This window comes from Convolutriloba macropyga, chromosome 1 (genome assembly GCF_964194025.1).
Source record: "Convolutriloba macropyga chromosome 1, txConMacr16.3, whole genome shotgun sequence".
NCBI lineage: Eukaryota > Metazoa > Xenacoelomorpha > Acoela > Convolutidae > Convolutriloba > Convolutriloba macropyga.
In genome coordinates this window covers 66,674,841-66,695,680 of record NC_134468.1, presented here as the reverse complement: position 1 = coordinate 66,695,680, position 20,840 = coordinate 66,674,841, and the positions used below count along the sequence as shown (strand labels likewise).

At 34.9% G+C, this 20,840-nt stretch overlaps 1 protein-coding gene across 5 annotated transcripts in view; it reads right to left on the bottom strand.

The window, feature by feature from the left end:
- Nucleotides 1-20,840, bottom strand: part of LOC142341753 (uncharacterized) — a 100,114-nt gene that overhangs the window by 43,481 nt on the left and 35,793 nt on the right. For all 5 annotated transcript variants that reach the window (XM_075392944.1, XM_075392953.1, XM_075392964.1 and 2 more), the window contains exon 9: nucleotides 16,743-17,401. In XM_075392944.1, the coding sequence (XP_075249059.1) occupies nucleotides 16,743-17,401 (659 nt within the window). The remainder of the gene's footprint in view (nucleotides 1-16,742; nucleotides 17,402-20,840) is intronic.

The following is a 20,840-nucleotide window of genomic DNA, read 5'->3' as shown; positions in this document are numbered from 1 at the left end:
CAATAAGTCGGGTCAAGAAATTATTCAATCGCATTATGCCTAGAGTATAAAACAGAAAGAATTTTTGCTATAGCTTGTCTAGGAAAAAAAGTTAGCGTTTCATACGGAAATTTGCAATTTTTTCGAATAAATAATTTCAAAAATAGGTCTTTTTCATCGGGTCAAGGAGTTGTCCAAATCGAACCAAACTCAGTATGGAGTATCCCATGGGTACCTAGAGTGTAAAACAAAAGGAATTTTTGGTATAGCTTGCCTAGAAAAAAAGTTCGTATTTCAATCGGAAATTTCGACTTTTTCGCTTATTCTATTTTCAAAAATATAGAAATTTCGTCGGGTCAAGGAGTTGTCCAAATCGAACCAAACTCAGTATGGAGTATCCCATAGGTACCTAGATTGTAAAACAAAAAGAATTTTTGCTATAGCTTGTCTAGGAAAAAAGTTAGCTTTTCATACGGAAATTTGCGATTTTTTCGAATAAATAATGTCAAAAATAGGTCTTTTTCATCGGGTCAAGGAGTTGTCCAAATCGAACCAAACTCGGTATGGAGTATCCCATGGGTACCTAGAGTGTAAAACAAAAAGAATTTTTGGTATAGCTTGCCTAGAAAAAAAGTTCGTATTTCAATCGGAAATTTCGACTTTTTCGCTTATTCTATTTTCAAAAATATAGAAATTTCGTCGGGTCAAGGAGTTGTCCAAATTGAACCAAACTTGGTATGTAGTATCCCATGGGTACCTAGAGTGTAAAACAAAAAGAATTTTTGGTATAGCTTGCCTAGAAAAAAAGTTCGTATTTCAATCGGAAATTTCGACTTTTTCGCTTATTCTATTTTCAAAAATATAGAAATTTCGTCGGGTCAAGGAGTTGTCCAAATTGAACCAAACTTGGTATGGAGTATCCCATGGGTACCTAGAGTGTAAAACAAAAAGAATTTTTGGTATAGCTTGCCTAGAAAAAAAGTTCGTATTTCAATCGGAAATTTCGACTTTTTCGCTTATTCTATTTTCAAAAATATAGAAAGTTCGTCGGGTCAAGGAGTTGTCCAAATCGAACCAAACTCGGTATGGAGTATCCCATGGGTACCTAGAGTGTAAAACGAAAAGAATTTTTGGTATAGCTTGCCTAGAAAAAAAGTTCGTATTTCAATCGGAAATTTCGACTTTTCGCTTATTCTATTTTCAAAAATATAGAAATTTCGTCGGGTCAAGGAGTTGTCCAAATTGAACCAAACTTGGTATGGAGTATCCCATGGGTACCTGGAGTGTAAAACAAAAAGAATTTTTGGTATAGCTTGCCTTGAAAAAAAGTTCGTATTTCAATCGGAAATTTCGACTTTTCGCTTATTCTATTTTCAAAAATATAGAAATTTCGTCGGGTCAAGGAGTTGTCCAAATCGAACCAAACTCGGTATGGAGTATCCCATGGGTACCTAGAGTTTAAAACAAAGAGAATTTTTGGTATAGCTTGCCTAGAAAAAAGTTCGTATTTCAATCGGAAATTTCGACTTTTTCGCTTATTATTCGCTTATTCTATTTTCAAAAATATAGAAATTTCGTCGGGTCAAGGAGTTGTCCAAATTGAACCAAACTTGGTATGGAGTATCCCATGGGTACCTAGAGTTTAAAACAAAAAGAATTTTTGGTATAGCTTGCCTAGAAAAAAAGTTCGTATTTCAATCGGAAATTTCGACTTTTTCGCTTATTCTATTTTCAAAAATATAGAAATTTCGTCGGGTCAAGGAATTGTCCAAATTGAACCAAACTTGGTATGGAGTATCCCATGGGTACTTAGAGTGTAAAACAAAAAGAATTTTTGGTATAGCTTGCCTAGAAAAAAAGTTCGTATTTCAATCGGAAATATCGACTTTTTCGCTTATTCTATTTTGAAAAATATAGAAATTTCGTCGGGTCAAGGAGTTGTCCAAATTGAACCAAACTTGGAATGGAGTATCCCATGGGTACCTAGAGTGTAAAACGAAAAGAATTTTTGGTATAGCTTGCCTAGAAAAAAAGTTCGTATTTCAATCGGAAATTTCGACTTTTTCGCTTATTATTCGCTTATTCTATTTTCAAAAATATAGAAATTTCGTCGGGTCAAGGAGTTGTCCAAATTGAACCAAACTTGGAATGGAGTATCCCATGGGTACCTAGAGTTTAAAACAAAGAGAATTTTTGGTATAGCTTGCCTAGAAAAAAAGTTCGTATTTCAATCGGAAATTTCGACTTTTCGCTTATTCTATTTTCAAAAATATAGAAATTTCGTCGGGTCAAGGAGTTGTCCAAATCGAACCAAACTCGGTATGGAGTATCCCATGGGTACCTAGAGTTTAAAACAAAGAGAATTTTTGGTATAGCTTGCCTAGAAAAAAAGTTCGTATTTCAATCGGAAATTTCGACTTTTTCGCTTATTATTCGCTTATTCTATTTTCAAAAATATAGAAATTTCGTCGGGTCAAGGAGTTGTCCAAATTGAACCAAACTTGGTATGGAGTATCCCATGGGTACCTAGAGTGTAAAACAAAAAGAATTTTTGGTATAGCTTGCCTAGAAAAAAAGTTCGTATTTCAATCGGAAATTTCGACTTTTTCGCTTATTCTATTTTCAAAAATATAGAAATTTCGTCGGGTCAAGGAATTGTCCAAATTGAACCAAACTTGGTATGGAGTATCCCATGGGTACCTAGAGTGTAAAACAAAAAGAATTTTTGGTATAGCTTGCCTAGAAAAAAAGTTCGTATTTCAATCGGAAATATCGACTTTTTCGCTTATTCTATTTTGAAAAATATAGAAATTTCGTCGGGTCAAGGAGTTGTCCAAATTGAACCAAACTTGGAATGGAGTATCCCATGGGTACCTAGAGTGTAAAACGAAAAGAATTTTTGGTATAGCTTGCCTAGAAAAAAAGTTCGTATTTCAATCGGAAATTTCGACTTTTTCCCTTATTATTCGCTTATTCTATTTTCAAAAATATAGAAATTTCGTCGGGTCAAGGAGTTGTCCAAATTGAACCAAACTTGGAATGGAGTATCCCATGGGTACCTAGAGTTTAAAACAAAGAGAATTTTTGGTATAGCTTGCCTAGAAAAAAGTTCGTATTTCAATCGGAAATTTCGACTTTTCGCTTATTCTATTTTCAAAAATATAGAAATTTCGTCGGGTCAAGGAGTTGTCCAAATCGAACCAAACTCGGTATGGAGTATCCCATGGGTACCTAGAGTTTAAAACAAAGAGAATTTTTGGTATAGCTTGCCTAGAAAAAAAGTTCGTATTTCAATCGGAAATTTCGACTTTTTCGCTTATTATTCGCTTATTCTATTTTCAAAAATATAGAAATTTCGTCGGGTCAAGGAGTTGTCCAAATTGAACCAAACTTGGTATGGAGTATCCCATGGGTACCTAGAGTTTAAAACAAAAAGAATTTTTGGTATAGCTTGCCTAGAAAAAAAGTTCGTATTTCAATCGGAAATTTCGACTTTTTCGCTTATTCTATTTTCAAAAATATAGAAATTTCGTCGGGTCAAGGAATTGTCCAAATTGAACCAAACTTGGTATGGAGTATCCCATGGGTACCTAGAGTGTAAAACAAAAAGAATTTTTGGTAGAGCTTGCCTAGAAAAAAAGTTCGTATTTCAATCGGAAATATCGACTTTTTCGCTTATTCTATTTTGAAAAATATAGAAATTTCGTCGGGTCAAGGAGTTGTCCAAATTGAACCAAACTTGGAATGGAGTATCCCATGGGTACCTAGAGTGTAAAACGAAAAGAATTTTTGGTATAGCTTGCCTAGAAAAAAAGTTCGTATTTCAATCGGAAATTTCGACTTTTTCGCTTATTATTCGCTTATTCTATTTTCAAAAATATAGAAATTTCGTCGGGTCAAGGAGTTGTCCAAATTGAACCAAACTTGGAATGGAGTATCCCATGGGTACCTAGAGTTTAAAACAAAGAGAATTTATGGTATAGCTTGCCTAGAAAAAAAGTTCGTACTTCAATCGGAAATTTCGACTTTTTCGATTATTATTCGCTTATTCTATTTTCAAAAATATAGAAATTTCGTCGGGTCAAGGAGTTGCCCAAATTGAACCAAACTTGGTATGGAGTATCCCATGGGTACCTAGAGTGTAAAACAAAAAGAATTTTTGGTATAGCTTGCCTAGAAAAAAAGTTCGTATTTCAATCGGAAATTTCGACTTTTCGCTTATTCTATTTTCAAAAATATAGAAATTTCGTCGGGTCAAGGAGTTGTCCAAATCGAACCAAACTTGGTATGGAGTATCCCATGGGTACCTAGAGTTTAAAACAAAGAGAATTTTTGGTATAGCTTGCCTAGAAAAAAAGTTCGTATTTCAATCGGAAATTTCGACTTTTTCGCTTATTATTCGCTTATTCTATTTTCAAAAATATAGAAATTTCGTCGGGTCAAGGAGTTGCCCAAATTGAACCAAACTTGGTATGGAGTATCCCATGGGTACCTAGAGTGTAAAACAAAAAGAATTTTTGGTATAGCTTGCCTAGAAAAAAAGTTCGTATTTCAATCGGAAATTTCGACTTTTCGCTTATTCTATTTTCAAAAATATAGAAATTTCGTCGGGTCAAGGAGTTGTCCAAATCGAACCAAACTTGGTATGGAGTATCCCATGGGTACCTAGTGTTTAAAACGAAGAGAATTTTTGGTATAGCTTGCCTAGAAAAAAAGTTCGTATTTCAGCGGAAATTTCGACTTTTTCGCTTATTCTATTTTCAAAAATATAGAAATTTCGTCGGGTCAAGGAATTGTCCAAATTGAACCAAACTTGGTATGGAGTATCCCATGGGTACCTAGAGTGTAAAACAAAAAGAATTTTTGGTATAGCTTGCCTAGAAAAAAAGTTCGTATTTCAATCGGAAATATCGACTTTTTCGCTTATTCTATTTTGAAAAATATAGAAATTTCGTCGGGTCAAGGAGTTGTCCAAATTGAACCAAACTTGGAATGGAGTATCCCATGGGTACCTAGAGTGTAAAACGAAAAGAATTTTTGGTATAGCTTGCCTAGAAAAAAGTTCGTATTTCAATCGGAAATTTCGACTTTTTCGCTTATTATTCGCTTATTCTATTTTCAAAAATATAGAAATTTCGTCGGGTCAAGGAGTTGTCCAAATTGAACCAAACTTGGTATGGAGTATCCTATGGGTACCTAGAGTTTAAAACGAAAAGAATTTTTGGTATAGCTTGCCTAGAAAAAAAGTTCGTTTTTCAATCGGAAATTTCGACTTTTTCGCTTATTCTATTTTCAAAAATATAGAAATTTCGTCGGGTCAAGGAGTTGTCCAAATTGAACCAAACTTGGTATGGAGTATCCCATGGGTACCTAGAGTGTAAAACAAAAAGAATTTTTGGTATAGCTTGCCTAGAAAAAAAGTTCGTATTTCAATCGGAAATTTCGACTTTTTCGCTTATTATTCGCTTATTCTATTTTCAAAAATATAGAAATTTCGTCGGGTCAAGGAGTTGCCCAAATTGAACCAAACTTGGTATGGAGTATCCCATGGGTACCTAGAGTGTAAAACAAAAAGAATTTTTGGTATAGCTTGCCTAGAAAAAAAGTTCGTATTTCAATCGGAAATTTCGACTTTTCGCTTATTCTATTTTCAAAAATATAGAAATTTCGTCGGGTCAAGGAGTTGTCCAAATCGAACCAAACTTGGTATGGAGTATCCCATGGGTACCTAGTGTTTAAAACGAAGAGAATTTTTGGTATAGCTTGCCTAGAAAAAAAGTTCGTATTTCAATCGGAAATTTCGACTTTTTCGCTTATTCTATTTTCAAAAATATAGAAATTTCGTCGGGTCAAGGAATTGTCCAAATTGAACCAAACTTGGTATGGAGTATCCCATGGGTACCTAGAGTGTAAAACAAAAAGAATTTTTGGTATAGCTTGCCTAGAAAAAAAGTTCGTATTTCAATCGGAAATATCGACTTTTTCGCTTATTCTATTTTGAAAAATATAGAAATTTCGTCGGGTCAAGGAGTTGTCCAAATTGAACCAAACTTGGAATGGAGTATCCCATGGGTATCTAGAGTGTAAAACGAAAAGAATTTTTGGTATAGCTTGCCTAGAAAAAAAGTTCGTATTTCAATCGGAAATTTCGACTTTTTCGCTTATTATTCGCTTATTCTATTTTCAAAAATATAGAAATTTCGTCGGGTCAAGGAGTTGTCCAAATTGAACCAAACTTGGTATGGAGTATCCCATGGGTACCTAGAGTTTAAAACAAAAAGAATTTTTGGTATAGCTTGCCCAGAAAAAAAGTTCGTTTTTCAATCGGAAATTTCGACTTTTTCGCTTATTCTATTTTCAAAAATATAGAAATTTCGTCGGGTCAAGGAGTTGTCCAAATTGAACCAAACTTGGTATGGAGTATCCCATGGGTACCTAGAGTGTAAAACAAAAAGAATTTTTGGTATAGCTTGCCTAGAAAAAAAGTTCGTATTTCAATCGGAAATGTCGACTTTTTCGCTTATTATTCGCTTATTCTATTTTGAAAAATATAGAAATTTCGTCGGGTCAAGGAAGTGTCCAAATTGAACCAAACTTGGTATGGAGTATCCCATGGGTACCTAGAGTGTAAAACAGAAAGAATTTTTGGTATAGTTTGCCTAGGAAAAAAGTTAGTTTTTCATACGGAAATTTGCTATTATTTCAAATAAGTAATTTCAAAAATAGGTCTTTTTCATCGGGTCAAGGAGTTGTCCAAATCGAACCAAACTCGGTATGGAGTATCCCATGGGTAGCTAGATTGTAAAACAAAAAGAATTTTTGGTATAGTTTGCCTAGAAAAAAAGTTCGTATTTCAATCGGAAATTTCGACTTTTTCGCTTATTATTCGCTTATTCTATTTTCAAAAATATAGAAATTTCGTCGGGTCAAGGAGTTGCCCAAATTGAACCAAACTTGGTATGGAGTATCCCATGGGTACCTAGAGTGTAAAACAAAAAGAATTTTTGGTATAGCTTGCCTAGAAAAAAAGTTCGTATTTCAATCGGAAATTTCGACTTTTTCGCTTATTATTCGCTTATTCTATTTTCAAAAATATAGAAATTTCGTCGGGTCAAGGAGTTGTCCAAATCGAACCAAACTTGGTATGGAGTATCCCATGGGTACCTAGAGTTTAAAACAAAGAGATTTTTTGGTATAGCTTGCCTAGAAAAAAAGTTCGTATTTCAATCGGAAATTTCGACTTTTTCGCTTATTATTCGCTTATTCTATTTTCAAAAATATAGAAATTTCGTCGGGTCAAGGAGTTGCCCAAATTGAACCAAACTTGGTATGGAGTATCCCATGGGTACCTAGAGTGTAAAACAAAAAGAATTTTTGGTATAGCTTGCCTAGAAAAAAAGTTCGTATTTCAATCGGAAATTTCGACTTTTCGCTTATTCTATTTTCAAAAATATAGAAATTTCGTCGGGTCAAGGAGTTGTCCAAATCGAACCAAACTTGGTATGGAGTATCCCATGGGTACCTAGTGTTTAAAACGAAGAGAATTTTTGGTATAGCTTGCCTAGAAAAAAAGTTCGTATTTCAGCGGAAATTTCGACTTTTTCGCTTATTCTATTTTCAAAAATATAGAAATTTCGTCGGGTCAAGGAATTGTCCAAATTGAACCAAACTTGGTATGGAGTATCCCATGGGTACCTAGAGTCTAAAACAAAAAGAATTTTTGGTATAGCTTGCCTAGAAAAAAAGTTCGTATTTCAATCGGAAATATCGACTTTTTCGCTTATTCTATTTTGAAAAATATAGAAATTTCGTCGGGTCAAGGAGTTGTCCAAATTGAACCAAACTTGGAATGGAGTATCCCATGGGTACCTAGAGTGTAAAACGAAAAGAATTTTTGGTATAGCTTGCCTAGAAAAAAAGTTCGTATTTCAATCGGAAATTTCGACTTTTTCGCTTATTATTCGCTTATTCTATTTTCAAAAATATAGAAATTTCGTCGGGTCAAGGAGTTGTCCAAATTGAACCAAACTTGGTATGGAGTATCCTATGGGTACCTAGAGTTTAAAACGAAAAGAATTTTTGGTATAGCTTGCCTAGAAAAAAAGTTCGTTTTTCAATCGGAAATTTCGACTTTTTCGCTTATTCTATTTTCAAAAATATAGAAATTTCGTCGGGTCAAGGAGTTGTCCAAATTGAACCAAACTTGGTATGGAGTATCCCATGGGTACCTAGAGTGTAAAACAAAAAGAATTTTTGGTATAGCTTGCCTAGAAAAAAAGTTCGTATTTCAATCGGAAATTTCGACTTTTTCGCTTATTATTCGCTTATTCTATTTTCAAAAATATAGAAATTTCGTCGGGTCAAGGAGTTGCCCAAATTGAACCAAACTTGGTATGGAGTATCCCATGGGTACCTAGAGTGTAAAACAAAAAGAATTTTTGGTATAGCTTGCCTAGAAAAAAAGTTCGTATTTCAATCGGAAATTTCGACTTTTCGCTTATTCTATTTTCAAAAATATAGAAATTTCGTCGGGTCAAGGAGTTGTCCAAATCGAACCAAACTTGGTATGGAGTATCCCATGGGTACCTAGTGTTTAAAACGAAGAGAATTTTTGGTATAGCTTGCCTAGAAAAAAAGTTCGTATTTCAATCGGAAATTTCGACTTTTTCGCTTATTCTATTTTCAAAAATATAGAAATTTCGTCGGGTCAAGGAATTGTCCAAATTGAACCAAACTTGGTATGGAGTATCCCATGGGTACCTAGAGTGTAAAACAAAAAGAATTTTTGGTATAGCTTGCCTAGAAAAAAAGTTCGTATTTCAATCGGAAATATCGACTTTTTCGCTTATTCTATTTTGAAAAATATAGAAATTTCGTCGGGTCAAGGAGTTGTCCAAATTGAACCAAACTTGGAATGGAGTATCCCATGGGTATCTAGAGTGTAAAACGAAAAGAATTTTTGGTATAGCTTGCCTAGAAAAAAAGTTCGTATTTCAATCGGAAATTTCGACTTTTTCGCTTATTATTCGCTTATTCTATTTTCAAAAATATAGAAATTTCGTCGGGTCAAGGAGTTGTCCAAATTGAACCAAACTTGGTATGGAGTATCCCATGGGTACCTAGAGTTTAAAACAAAAAGAATTTTTGGTATAGCTTGCCCAGAAAAAAAGTTCGTTTTTCAATCGGAAATTTCGACTTTTTCGCTTATTCTATTTTCAAAAATATAGAAATTTCGTCGGGTCAAGGAGTTGTCCAAATTGAACCAAACTTGGTATGGAGTATCCCATGGGTACCTAGAGTGTAAAACAAAAAGAATTTTTGGTATAGCTTGCCTAGAAAAAAAGTTCGTATTTCAATCGGAAATGTCGACTTTTTCGCTTATTATTCGCTTATTCTATTTTGAAAAATATAGAAATTTCGTCGGGTCAAGGAAGTGTCCAAATTGAACCAAACTTGGTATGGAGTATCCCATGGGTACCTAGAGTGTAAAACAGAAAGAATTTTTGGTATAGTTTGCCTAGGAAAAAAGTTAGTTTTTCATACGGAAATTTGCTATTATTTCAAATAAGTAATTTCAAAAATAGGTCTTTTTCATCGGGTCAAGGAGTTGTCCAAATCGAACCAAACTCGGTATGGAGTATCCCATGGGTAGCTAGATTGTAAAACAAAAAGAATTTTTGGTATAGTTTGCCTAGGAAAAAAGTTAGTTTTTCATACAGAAATTTGCTATTATTTCAAATAAGTAATTTCAAAAATAGGTCTTTTTCATCGGGTCCAGGAGTTGTCCAAATCAAACCAAACTTGGTATGGAGTATCCCATGGGTACCTAGAGTGTAAAACAAAAAGAATTTTTGGTATAGCTTGCCTAGAAAAAAAGTTCGTATTTCAATCGGAAATATCGACTTTTTCGCTTATTCTATTTTGAAAAATATAGAAATTTCGTCGGGTCAAGGAGTTGTCCAAATTGAACCAAACTTGGAATGGAGTATCCCATGGGTATCTAGAGTGTAAAACGAAAAGAATTTTTGGTATAGCTTGCCTAGAAAAAAAGTTCGTATTTCAATCGGAAATTTCGACTTTTTCGCTTATTATTCGCTTATTCTATTTTCAAAAATATAGAAATTTCGTCGGGTCAAGGAGTTGTCCAAATTGAACCAAACTTGGTATGGAGTATCCCATGGGTACCTAGAGTTTAAAACAAAAAGAATTTTTGGTATAGCTTGCCCAGAAAAAAAGTTCGTTTTTCAATCGGAAATTTCGACTTTTTCGCTTATTCTATTTTCAAAAATATAGAAATTTCGTCGGGTCAAGGAGTTGTCCAAATTGAACCAAACTTGGTATGGAGTATCCCATGGGTACCTAGAGTGTAAAACAAAAAGAATTTTTGGTATAGCTTGCCTAGAAAAAAAGTTCGTATTTCAATCGGAAATGTCGACTTTTTCGCTTATTATTCGCTTATTCTATTTTGAAAAATATAGAAATTTCGTCGGGTCAAGGAAGTGTCCAAATTGAACCAAACTTGGTATGGAGTATCCCATGGGTACCTAGAGTGTAAAACAGAAAGAATTTTTGGTATAGTTTGCCTAGGAAAAAAGTTAGTTTTTCATACGGAAATTTGCTATTATTTCAAATAAGTAATTTCAAAAATAGGTCTTTTTCATCGGGTCAAGGAGTTGTCCAAATCGAACCAAACTCGGTATGGAGTATCCCATGGGTAGCTAGATTGTAAAACAAAAAGAATTTTTGGTATAGTTTGCCTAGGAAAAAAGTTAGTTTTTCATACAGAAATTTGCTATTATTTCAAATAAGTAATTTCAAAAATAGGTCTTTTTCATCGGGTCCAGGAGTTGTCCAAATCAAACCAAACTTGGTATGGAGTATCCCATGGGTACCTAGAGTGTAAAACAAAAAGAATTTTTGGTATAGCTTGCCTAGAAAAAAAGTTCGTATTTCAATCGGAAATATCGACTTTTTCGCTTATTCTATTTTGAAAAATATAGAAATTTCGTCGGGTCAAGGAGTTGTCCAAATTGAACCAAACTTGGAATGGAGTATCCCATGGGTACCTAGAGTGTAAAACGAAAAGAATTTTTGGTATAGCTTGCCTAGAAAAAAAGTTCGTATTTCAATCGGAAATTTCGACTTTTTCGCTTATTATTCGCTTATTCTATTTTCAAAAATATAGAAATTTCGTCGGGTCAAGGAGTTGTCCAAATTGAACCAAACTTGGAATGGAGTATCCCATGGGTACCTAGAGTTTAAAACAAAGAGAATTTTTGGTATAGCTTGTCTAGGAAAAAAGTTAGCTTTTCATATGGAAATTTGCGATTTTTTCGAATAAATAATTTCAAAAATAGGTCTTTTTCATTGGGTCAAGGAATTGTCCAAATTGAACCAAACTTGGTATGGAGTATCCCATGGGTACCTAGAGTGTAAAACAAAAAGAATTTTTGGTATAGCTTGCCTAGAAAAAAAGTTCGTATTTCAATCGGAAATATCGACTTTTTCGCTTATTCTATTTTGAAAAATATAGAAATTTCGTCGGGTCAAGGAGTTGTCCAAATTGAACCAAACTTGGAATGGAGTATCCCATGGGTACCTAGAGTGTAAAACGAAAAGAATTTTTGGTATAGCTTGCCTAGAAAAAAAGTTCGTATTTCAATCGGAAATTTCGACTTTTTCGCTTATTATTCGCTTATTCTATTTTCAAAAATATAGAAATTTCGTCGGGTCAAGGAGTTGTCCAAATTGAACCAAACTTGGAATGGAGTATCCCATGGGTACCTAGAGTTTAAAACAAAGAGAATTTTTGGTATAGCTTGCCTAGAAAAAAAGTTCGTATTTCAATCGGAAATTTCGACTTTTCGCTTATTCTATTTTCAAAAATATAGAAATTTCGTCGGGTCAAGGAGTTGTCCAAATCGAACCAAACTCGGTATGGAGTATCCCATGGGTAACTAGCGTTTAAAACAAAGAGAATTTTTGGTATAGCTTGCCTAGAAAAAAAGTTCGTATTTCAATCGGAAATTTCGACTTTTTCGCTTATTCTATTTTCAAAAATATAGAAATTTCGTCGGGTCAAGGAATTGTCCAAATTGAATCAAACTTGGTATAGAGTATCCCATGGGTACCTAGAGTGTAAAACAAAAAGAATTTTTGGTATAGCTTGCCTAGAAAAAAAGTTCGTATTTCAATCGGAAATATCGACTTTTTCGCTTATTCTATTTTGAAAAATATAGAAATTTCGTCGCGTCAAGGAGTTGTCCAAATTGAACCAAACTTGGAATGGAGTATCCCATGGGTACCTAGAGTGTAAAACGAAAAGAATTTTTGGTATAGCTTGCCTAGAAAAAAAGTTCGTATTTCAATCGGAAATTTCGACTTTTTCGCTTATTATTCGCTTATTCTATTTTCAAAAATATAGAAATTTCGTCGGGTCAAGGAGTTGTCCAAATTGAACCAAACTTGGTATGGAGTATCCCATGGGTACCTAGAGTTTAAAACAAAAAGAATTTTTGGTATAGCTTGCCTAGAAAAAAAGTTCGTTTTTCAATCGGAAATTTCGACTTTTTCGCTTATTCTATTTTCAAAAATATAGAAATTTCGTCGGGTCAAGGAGTTGTCCAAATTGAACCAAACTTGGTATGGAGTATCCCATGGGTACCTAGAGTGTAAAACAAAAAGAACTTTTGGTATAGCTTGCCTAGAAAAAAAGTTCGTATTTCAATCGGAAATGTCGACTTTTTCGCTTATTATTCGCTTATTCTATTTTGAAAAATATAGATATTTCGTCGGGTCAAGGAAGTGTCCAAATTGAACCAAACTTGGTATGGAGTATCTCATGGGTACCTAGAGTGTAAAACAGAAAGAATTTTTGGTATAGTTTGCCTAGGAAAAAAGTTAGTTTTTCATACGGAAATTTGCTATTATTTCAAATAAGTAATTTCAAAAATAGGTCTTTTTCATCGGGTCAAGGAGTTGTCCAAATCGAACCAAACTCGGTATGGAGTATCCCATGGGTAGCTAGATTGTAAAACAAAAAGAATTTTTGGTATAGTTTGCCTAGGAAAAAAGTTAGTTTTTCATACGGAAATTTGCTATTATTTCAAATAAGTAATTTCAAAAATAGGTCTTTTTCATCGGGTCCAGGAGTTGTCCAAATCAAACCAAACTTGGTATGGAGTATCCCATGGGTACCTAGATTGTAAAATAAAAAGAATTTTTGCTATAGCTTGTCTAGGAAAAAAGTTAGCTTTTCATACGGAAATTTGCGATTTTTTCGAATAAATAATTTCAAAAATAGGTCTTTTTCATTGGGTCAAGGAGTTGTCCAAATCGAACCAAACTCGGTATGGAGTATCCCATGGGCACCTAGAGTGTAAAACAGAAAGAATTTTTGGTATAGTTTGCCTAGGAAAAAAGTTAGTTTTTCATACGGAAATTTGCTATTATTTCAAATAAGTAATTTCAAAAATAGGTCTTTTTCATCGGGTCAAGGAGTTGTCCAAATCGAACCAAACTCGGTATGGAGTATCCCATGGGTAGCTAGATTGTAAAACAAAAAGAATTTTTGGTATAGTTTGCCTAGGAAAAAAGTTAGTTTTTCATACGGAAATTTGCTATTATTTCAAATAAGTAATTTCAAAAATAGGTCTTTTTCATCGGGTCCAGGAGTTGTCCAAATCAAACCAAACTTGGTATGGAGTATCCCATGGGTACCTAGATTGTAAAATAAAAAGAATTTTTGCTATAGCTTGTCTAGGAAAAAAGTTAGCTTTTCATACGGAAATTTGCGATTTTTTCGAATAAATAATTTCAAAAATAGGTCTTTTTCATTGGGTCAAGGAGTTGTCCAAATCGAACCAAACTCGGTATGGAGTATCCCATGGGCACCTAGAGTGTAAAACAAAAAGAATTTTTGGTATAGTTTGCCTAGGAAAAAAGTTAGTTTTTCATACGGAAATTTGCTATTATTTCAAATAAGTAATTTCAAAAATAGGTCTTTTTCATCGGGTCAAGGAGTTGTCCAAATCGAACCAAACTCGGTATGGAGTATGAAAAGAGGAAAGCAGCGCTAGCGTTGTTGCGTAGAGGCTCAAATGGGAAATTAATCAAAACTAGCGGTTTTGTTTGAAACTCTTGAATAATTTTAAAAAAATGAGTAAAATTTGCTGAACAGTAAAAAATTGTTGCTGATGGAGATTGTCTGCAGTGAGCTGTCTGATGATGCCTGGTTTGACAAAAAAATCAGCTGAAGCGCTGATTCAGGTAAGAAAAGTGAACAGGGTGAATTCATAGAAGACACGGTGAATTTTCGTAAGAAATGCGGTGAAATGTGGTGAAAAAAAATAATTTTCACCGCGTATTTCGTACATCTTTTTGCGGTGAATGCGGTGAATCGCGGTGAATTATTATTTTTCACCGCGTTCTCGGTGGCGGTTAATTTTTTTTTTCACCGCTTAATGCGATGAATTATTTTTTTTCACCGCTAGATGCGTTGAAAAAAAATAATTCAGCACATTAAGCGGTGAAAAAAAAAATTAACCGCCACCGAGAACGCGGTGAAAAAAAATAATTCACCGCGATTCACCGCATTCACCGCAAAAAGATGTACGAAATACGCGGTGAAAATTTTTTTTTTCACCACATTTCACCGTATTTCTTACGAAAATTCACCACCAAACCTCGACCCGGGATATAATGTTTGCTTCCAAGACCAACATAAACGATTGCGTTAAACAGTGAAATACTGCCAATAAAACGTTGGTACGCACCAAACGTTGGTACGCACCACGCAACAAACGTTGGTACGCACCATATAAATTGGTACGCTCCATATAAAGACTAAAGACTTTTGAGGTAGGTAACTCTATATATAATGTTTGTTTCCGCATTTTTGCTAAATAGTTATTGAATTCTGAAGCTATTTCTATTTTCTGCGCAATTTTTTGAATGACTATTCTACAATATTACTATGAATTGCATTCAGTTCTTCCACAAAAATGTTCGAAAAATGGAAGAACCATGCAGGAACAATCAGATAGCGGATGAACATTATAGGAGCACATTGAAAATCAAAAATTTGCTACTGTGCTATAGTTAATGCAGAACAGTCAACATGTTCAGTTAACTATAGTTTTTTGAGTAAATTTTGTCCCCCGCCCTGTCCAACTAAAAAGGAATATAAGTTTTACACCTCACTACGTGATTCCAAACGGCGAAAGTTGTGCTATTTCTTACAGAGTGACGTGCTACACAACAAAGCATAATTTGTAATTGGGGGAAATAAAAAACGGGGAATAAAAATAACACAAATGGGGGACAAAATAGATCAGTTTTTTTTCGGAAGGAACTATGAAAATTATGTGTAGCCGATTTTATCTGCGCAAATCTATAATTTAGCAAAACTAGCTTCCAGACAACCTATTAAAATTTTTTATATGAACAACGAAAATGATAAAAGAGTATGATATTTTTTGTTCATTAACCTTGCCTTTCAACAAAGTTGATAAAAGCTGAAAAACTTTATCTGGCGAGTTACAATAAGGAAAAAGAATGGAAACAAGGTCAACTTTGTGCAAAGTTGAAGAGCTTTTTTCAAATCATAGCCTTCAGTTCATTTTTATTCAGTTCATAGCCTTCATAGCCGCAGCTATCATTACGATGTTCTACAAAATTACTATGAATTGCTTCCGCGTGTCCAAAATATACAAAAAATGGAACAACCACGAAAAATCAATAGATAGCAGATAAAAGCTATAGGAAGTTGAATAGCAGACGGGTAGCAGCTGAACAAAAACAGATCGAAAGCAGACTGGATAGCAGGCAAAAAAAAACTAACTTTAGTTATGCAAAATGAAGTTAGTTTTTGAGAGCAAATAAAGTTTTTGAAGAGGTAAAAAAAACTCCACAAAATGGTTTGTGGAATAAAAGTTTTGAGTACGATAAGTAAATGCTTACAAGAGAAAACAAAAATTACTTTTTTCAATGCAATTGTATTAATTCACGTATATTATTGAGCTTTAATTTTGGTTGGATTGCCAAAAACGTTAATCACAACTTTGGAAAAACAATTGAATTAGGGATTTAAGACATGTTTTAATGGGAGAAAGTAAAATCGGTCCATAGATCTCAACATTGGTAACAAAATTTTACCAGTTTTTTTCTTATAAAGTTGTCGCGCAATTTTTTTTTGCTTACTCAGCAGCAATCTTCCAGCTTATAAAAATGAATCTCTTTCTACCATGAGAATAAAAACAACATGAAATGCCAAAGAACGTTACGTTTGGTTTAATAAGGAACAATAATTTCTTTAGCTGATTTATTTGTTGCACAAGCCATTCCAATCTTTAATAGTCGGCCTCCTAATATCAGATTCAAAACAACATCGAGAGCTCCCTTGAAAAAAAAGTTGAAAGAACATTTTTCGAAACAATTTTTGAAGGAACAAAGAGTAATTGATGTGCCAGACGTCATCGAAAGAATTCGATTTTTAATGTCAAGTTCGAAAGGTCAAGTTCTTTCGAAAGGTCAAGTTCTTTAAATGACTAATGTAATGTTTTTTTTTAATATTTTACATAACGATATATTCTTAACAGTACATTGCCTCTGAACCGTTTGCCTTTTATTCTTATCTGTATTCCAGCAAATTAATAATGTTTTGTTTTCAGTACATTGTGACTCCAAAAATGCTAAAGTTCTAGGTTCACGTTTGGTACCAGAATTTTCAAAATCAATTGATGCTCATATAAACTGTATCGAACCTGCACCAGATGCCCCCATAGACCCAGCGCCAGATGCACCCATAGATCCAGCGCCAGATGCACCCATAGACCCGGCGCCAGATGCACCCATAGACCCCGCGCCAGATGCACCCATAGATCCAGCACCAGAAGCACCCATAGATCCAGCCCCTGAAGCTCCTAGAGTCCCACCAGTCCCAGAAGCACCAGCCGAACCCCCACTCAGACCCGCTGCAGCCGATGGATTGGCTGCTGATCCCCCTAAAGTACCTGTTTCGGCAGCCCCGGATCCGCCTAGAGTCCCGCCTGCTCCAGATGCGGCTGCAGATCCAGCAGCTGCAGATCCAGCCGCTGCAGATCCAGCGGCCGCAGATCCGCCAAGGGTACCGCCAGCACCTGATGCCCCGAGCCCTCCAGCAGATCCTGATCCACCTAGGGTGCCCGTGGTTGTACTTCCCTTCACACCTACGGAGCCACCGGTAGAACCTCCACCAGCTCCTGAAGTTCTGTTTCCAGCCTCACCATCATTTAGAGCTGTATTCATTCGGCTCATAAGATCGTCAACTGAAGATTTCTTCTCTGATTGGAGGACCAGCTCTTCTCGAGGCACGATTGTAGTTTCAGACATTTCAGGCTCTCGCATGTAGATGGTGTGACTATGATCGCCATAATGCTGATACCTGTCAAATAGAGTATTGCATCAGCAGTAGAGTGACGGATCCGAACATCAAAATTAAAGACAGCTAAAAAGCAGTAGGCATATAAAAGCGCTGTTGTTAAAACTTTCCTACATTAATTGCTCTCAAGAGCAGTTAAAGCTTTAGCACATGTTCGACACCCATTTTAATGTTATACTTCGGCTTTTTCTTCTTCATTGGCTAACCATTGACTTCATTGAGTAAAGCGAGAGATAAACCCTTGTCCGTGACATTAATGGCCCTGAAATTACTACTCAATCTTTATAGAATATATTCACATTTATGCCTAGAAATTCTCCTAGCTGTGCAATCTATACGCAGACTAACCACAGAGTACGTTCCTTTTCAGTCTATTTTTCTATTCAGCGCTGCGACGTAACCTTACAGCCGCAGTTGTTTCTAAATTCGTTGAACTAAATTACTGACTGGCAGACCGGAAGACAATGCTGACTTTCAGATTCTTGCGGGACAAGAAATAAGTTAGAAACGGGACGTTCCATAAGAAATTTAATAGACGTTGGGTAGATTTCCTGATAATAGTTTCTGATGTGGATAAAGCTGTTAATATCAGAGATCATTTTTGACGAAATTTTAGCAAAAGTGACCGCCTGTTGACCTAAATTGGCCCGACTGTGCGGTGTCTCCCAGTCACTATTAAAATTAAGGTTAAAATTTCGCAGAAGTTTGGCTATAGCAGGATGTCCTTAAAGATGTTGTCAAAGTTTGAATTTTTTGTAGGCCTTGTCATATTCGGTACCTACAACAACTCAATAGTCCTGATTACAAGGCAAATAATGGACTAAAAGAAGAAGAAGAAGAAGAAGAAGAAGAAGAAGAAGAAGAAGATGAAGAAGAAGAAGAAGAAGAAGAAGAAGAAAAAGTTCATTCAAAAAGAACAGTTTGAATTGATTGTTGCCATATGGATGACATCGAATAGTCAAAAGCCATTTAGTCCAACGTTGGTGAAGAGTGCACGCAATGAGTTGTTATGAAACTTCAAGTCTAAAAGATACGTCACCATAAGATGCACTCTCACCGCTCAAAATCGCTGAAATTCTAGAATTTTTCATAAAAGACTTCACGAGGCAAATTCAATTTTCTGCAGATCCTCTCAATTCAGTGTTAGTTACCCACAATTTTTCGGCATATGTTTTCAAGGAATGAGTCCAACCGGGTTAAATTTTTCTTTTATATGATTACGTCTAGAGCTAATCTATCAAATCTGTTTTTTGATCGTAACAATAAGTGCTGTTTTGACTGATGAATTAAATGATCGGCAGTAACATTTTAGTTTAGTGATTATGAATCGAAGCACTTAGTCCAAGTTATTTGTTCCGATCCCACCTTAAAATGGGAAAGTTAGGGGGACTAAGCAGGTGCAACTACTGTGAAAAAAGCTACTGTGGATTCGAACCAGCATCTCTTACTTGAAAGCCTAGTGTGCTACCCATTTACATCAATTGGTCTTAAGCTCTCGAACTTGGGCATCTCTTATAACCCATTCTCACGTTCCTTCTTGTTTCTCAAGGCTTCATTTCTCTAGCCAAGTATACGTTGAACAAATAGAGGAGCTTCTTGTCAAGCTATGTCAAGCTTATCTTTTGTACAATTTACATTAGGTTGTTCTCTCTCAAGCTTCTAACAGGGGGAACTATCTGATCAAGTGTTGTTTTTGTTCAACAGGATTTTTGTCCAACACTGTATTCGTCGTAGAGAGGCGCGAATGGTGTCATCAGAAAACTTGCCAACTAAGCGTAGATTATATGAGTAACCTAGCTGACAGATTGCCTAAATGGCTGCGAAAGAAATAAACTTGCGCATAATAGAGATATAAAGAGATACAGATACAAGTTGAAAAAATTATGGATGCAGTCAAAAATCTATTTAAAAAGTTTTGGCAATCAACTAATAAGCAATGTTAAAATCCGTTTCGCAAAGGTTTGCTCATTTGGGACATTTGTTTGACACTTGAGTTCCGTTCGCCTTAAATTAATTAACTTAAGTTATAACGTGCACAAGTCAATTTATTGAGCCAGGTAATTAATTCACTTATGATCAAAATCTAATCACGCGGTTGATCTAAATAATCACGCAGGATTTTGGGAAAAGAGAGTGGAAAATGACGCAACGCGCGAAAATGCTGTTAATGAGAGGAAGAATTCAGTCAATAATATTGAGTTTTTTTCAGCTTTGCTGTGAATCCATGTAAAACAAAAAAAGCATCAGAAGAGGAAGCAGAAAACATAACAGTACAAGTCCTGAAATACAATCCAAAAAATTGATTGAATAACATAAAGCTACTGTATCTGACCAACATATCAATTAGACAATGCCAGCCAAAAAAGCAAGCGGTCCCAGAAGTTCAGAGAAACTAAAACGAACATACTAAACAAACAACTAATAATTGCAAAAACGCTTTAACATTTTACCCTGAAACCCAACATATATAACTTAGAATGCGCACATTAACACACAGACAAGCCTTGAAAGGGGTTAATTCGCCACACGAGTTAGAAGAACTCTAGAAAAATTTCAAACGCCTTTAAAAACTGAATGTTTTGAAATTTATTGAAAACTTCCAGCTTTCGCAATATCATTTTTTTTCTAGGACTCTTCAAGTAACCCATTTGCAACAAAAAAAATCATTGGCCCTTAAAGATCTGTTAACTCAGAAAATGACACTAGGAAACTAGGGTTGAATTAACTTACAAATGTTTGCAAGGCAAGTCCTGAAAAACAGCCCAAAAACGAATGAAAAAATTAGAATAACTGTATCTGACTAACAGATCAATTGAACAATGCAAGCCAAAAAAAAACAGTCTCAAAAATTGAGAAACTATAATAATCAAACAAACTAAGTAATGAAATCATTGTTAAAACGCTTGAAACTTTTACCCTAAAACCCGAATTTGATTCAAGTAAATATATCGGCTAACTGACGCTCAAGCCTCGACACGGGCGTACTAACCACTAAAGATACAAAATCTCAAGAAAAATGACTTGGAAAACTACAAAACTTTTTGAATGTTTCCAAATTTCGCAGTCACAAAACCATTTTGGTCCGTATAATCTGTCCAGTAACTCATCTCGAGGTCATATGAACCTTGAAAAAAGGTTTCACTCGCCCTCAAAGACTGATGAACTGAGAAAAGAATTAAAACATTCCAGAAAATTTGAAAATATTTGAAAAGTTTATAGACATTTTGCTAAAATACGTCGGGTTAATATCTTCAGAAACATTTCATAGCCTTCAGAAACTATCCAATAATCCACTTTGAACCCTAAAAGTATTTTACGTTCTCATAAAGGTTGATAAAATAGGAACTTGGCAATAATTCTCAGAAAAAAAGTTTTTAAAAAAAATTGCACAAACTCGTGATATTAAAATGTTGAAAACCAAACCATTTTCCCAAGAACCTAT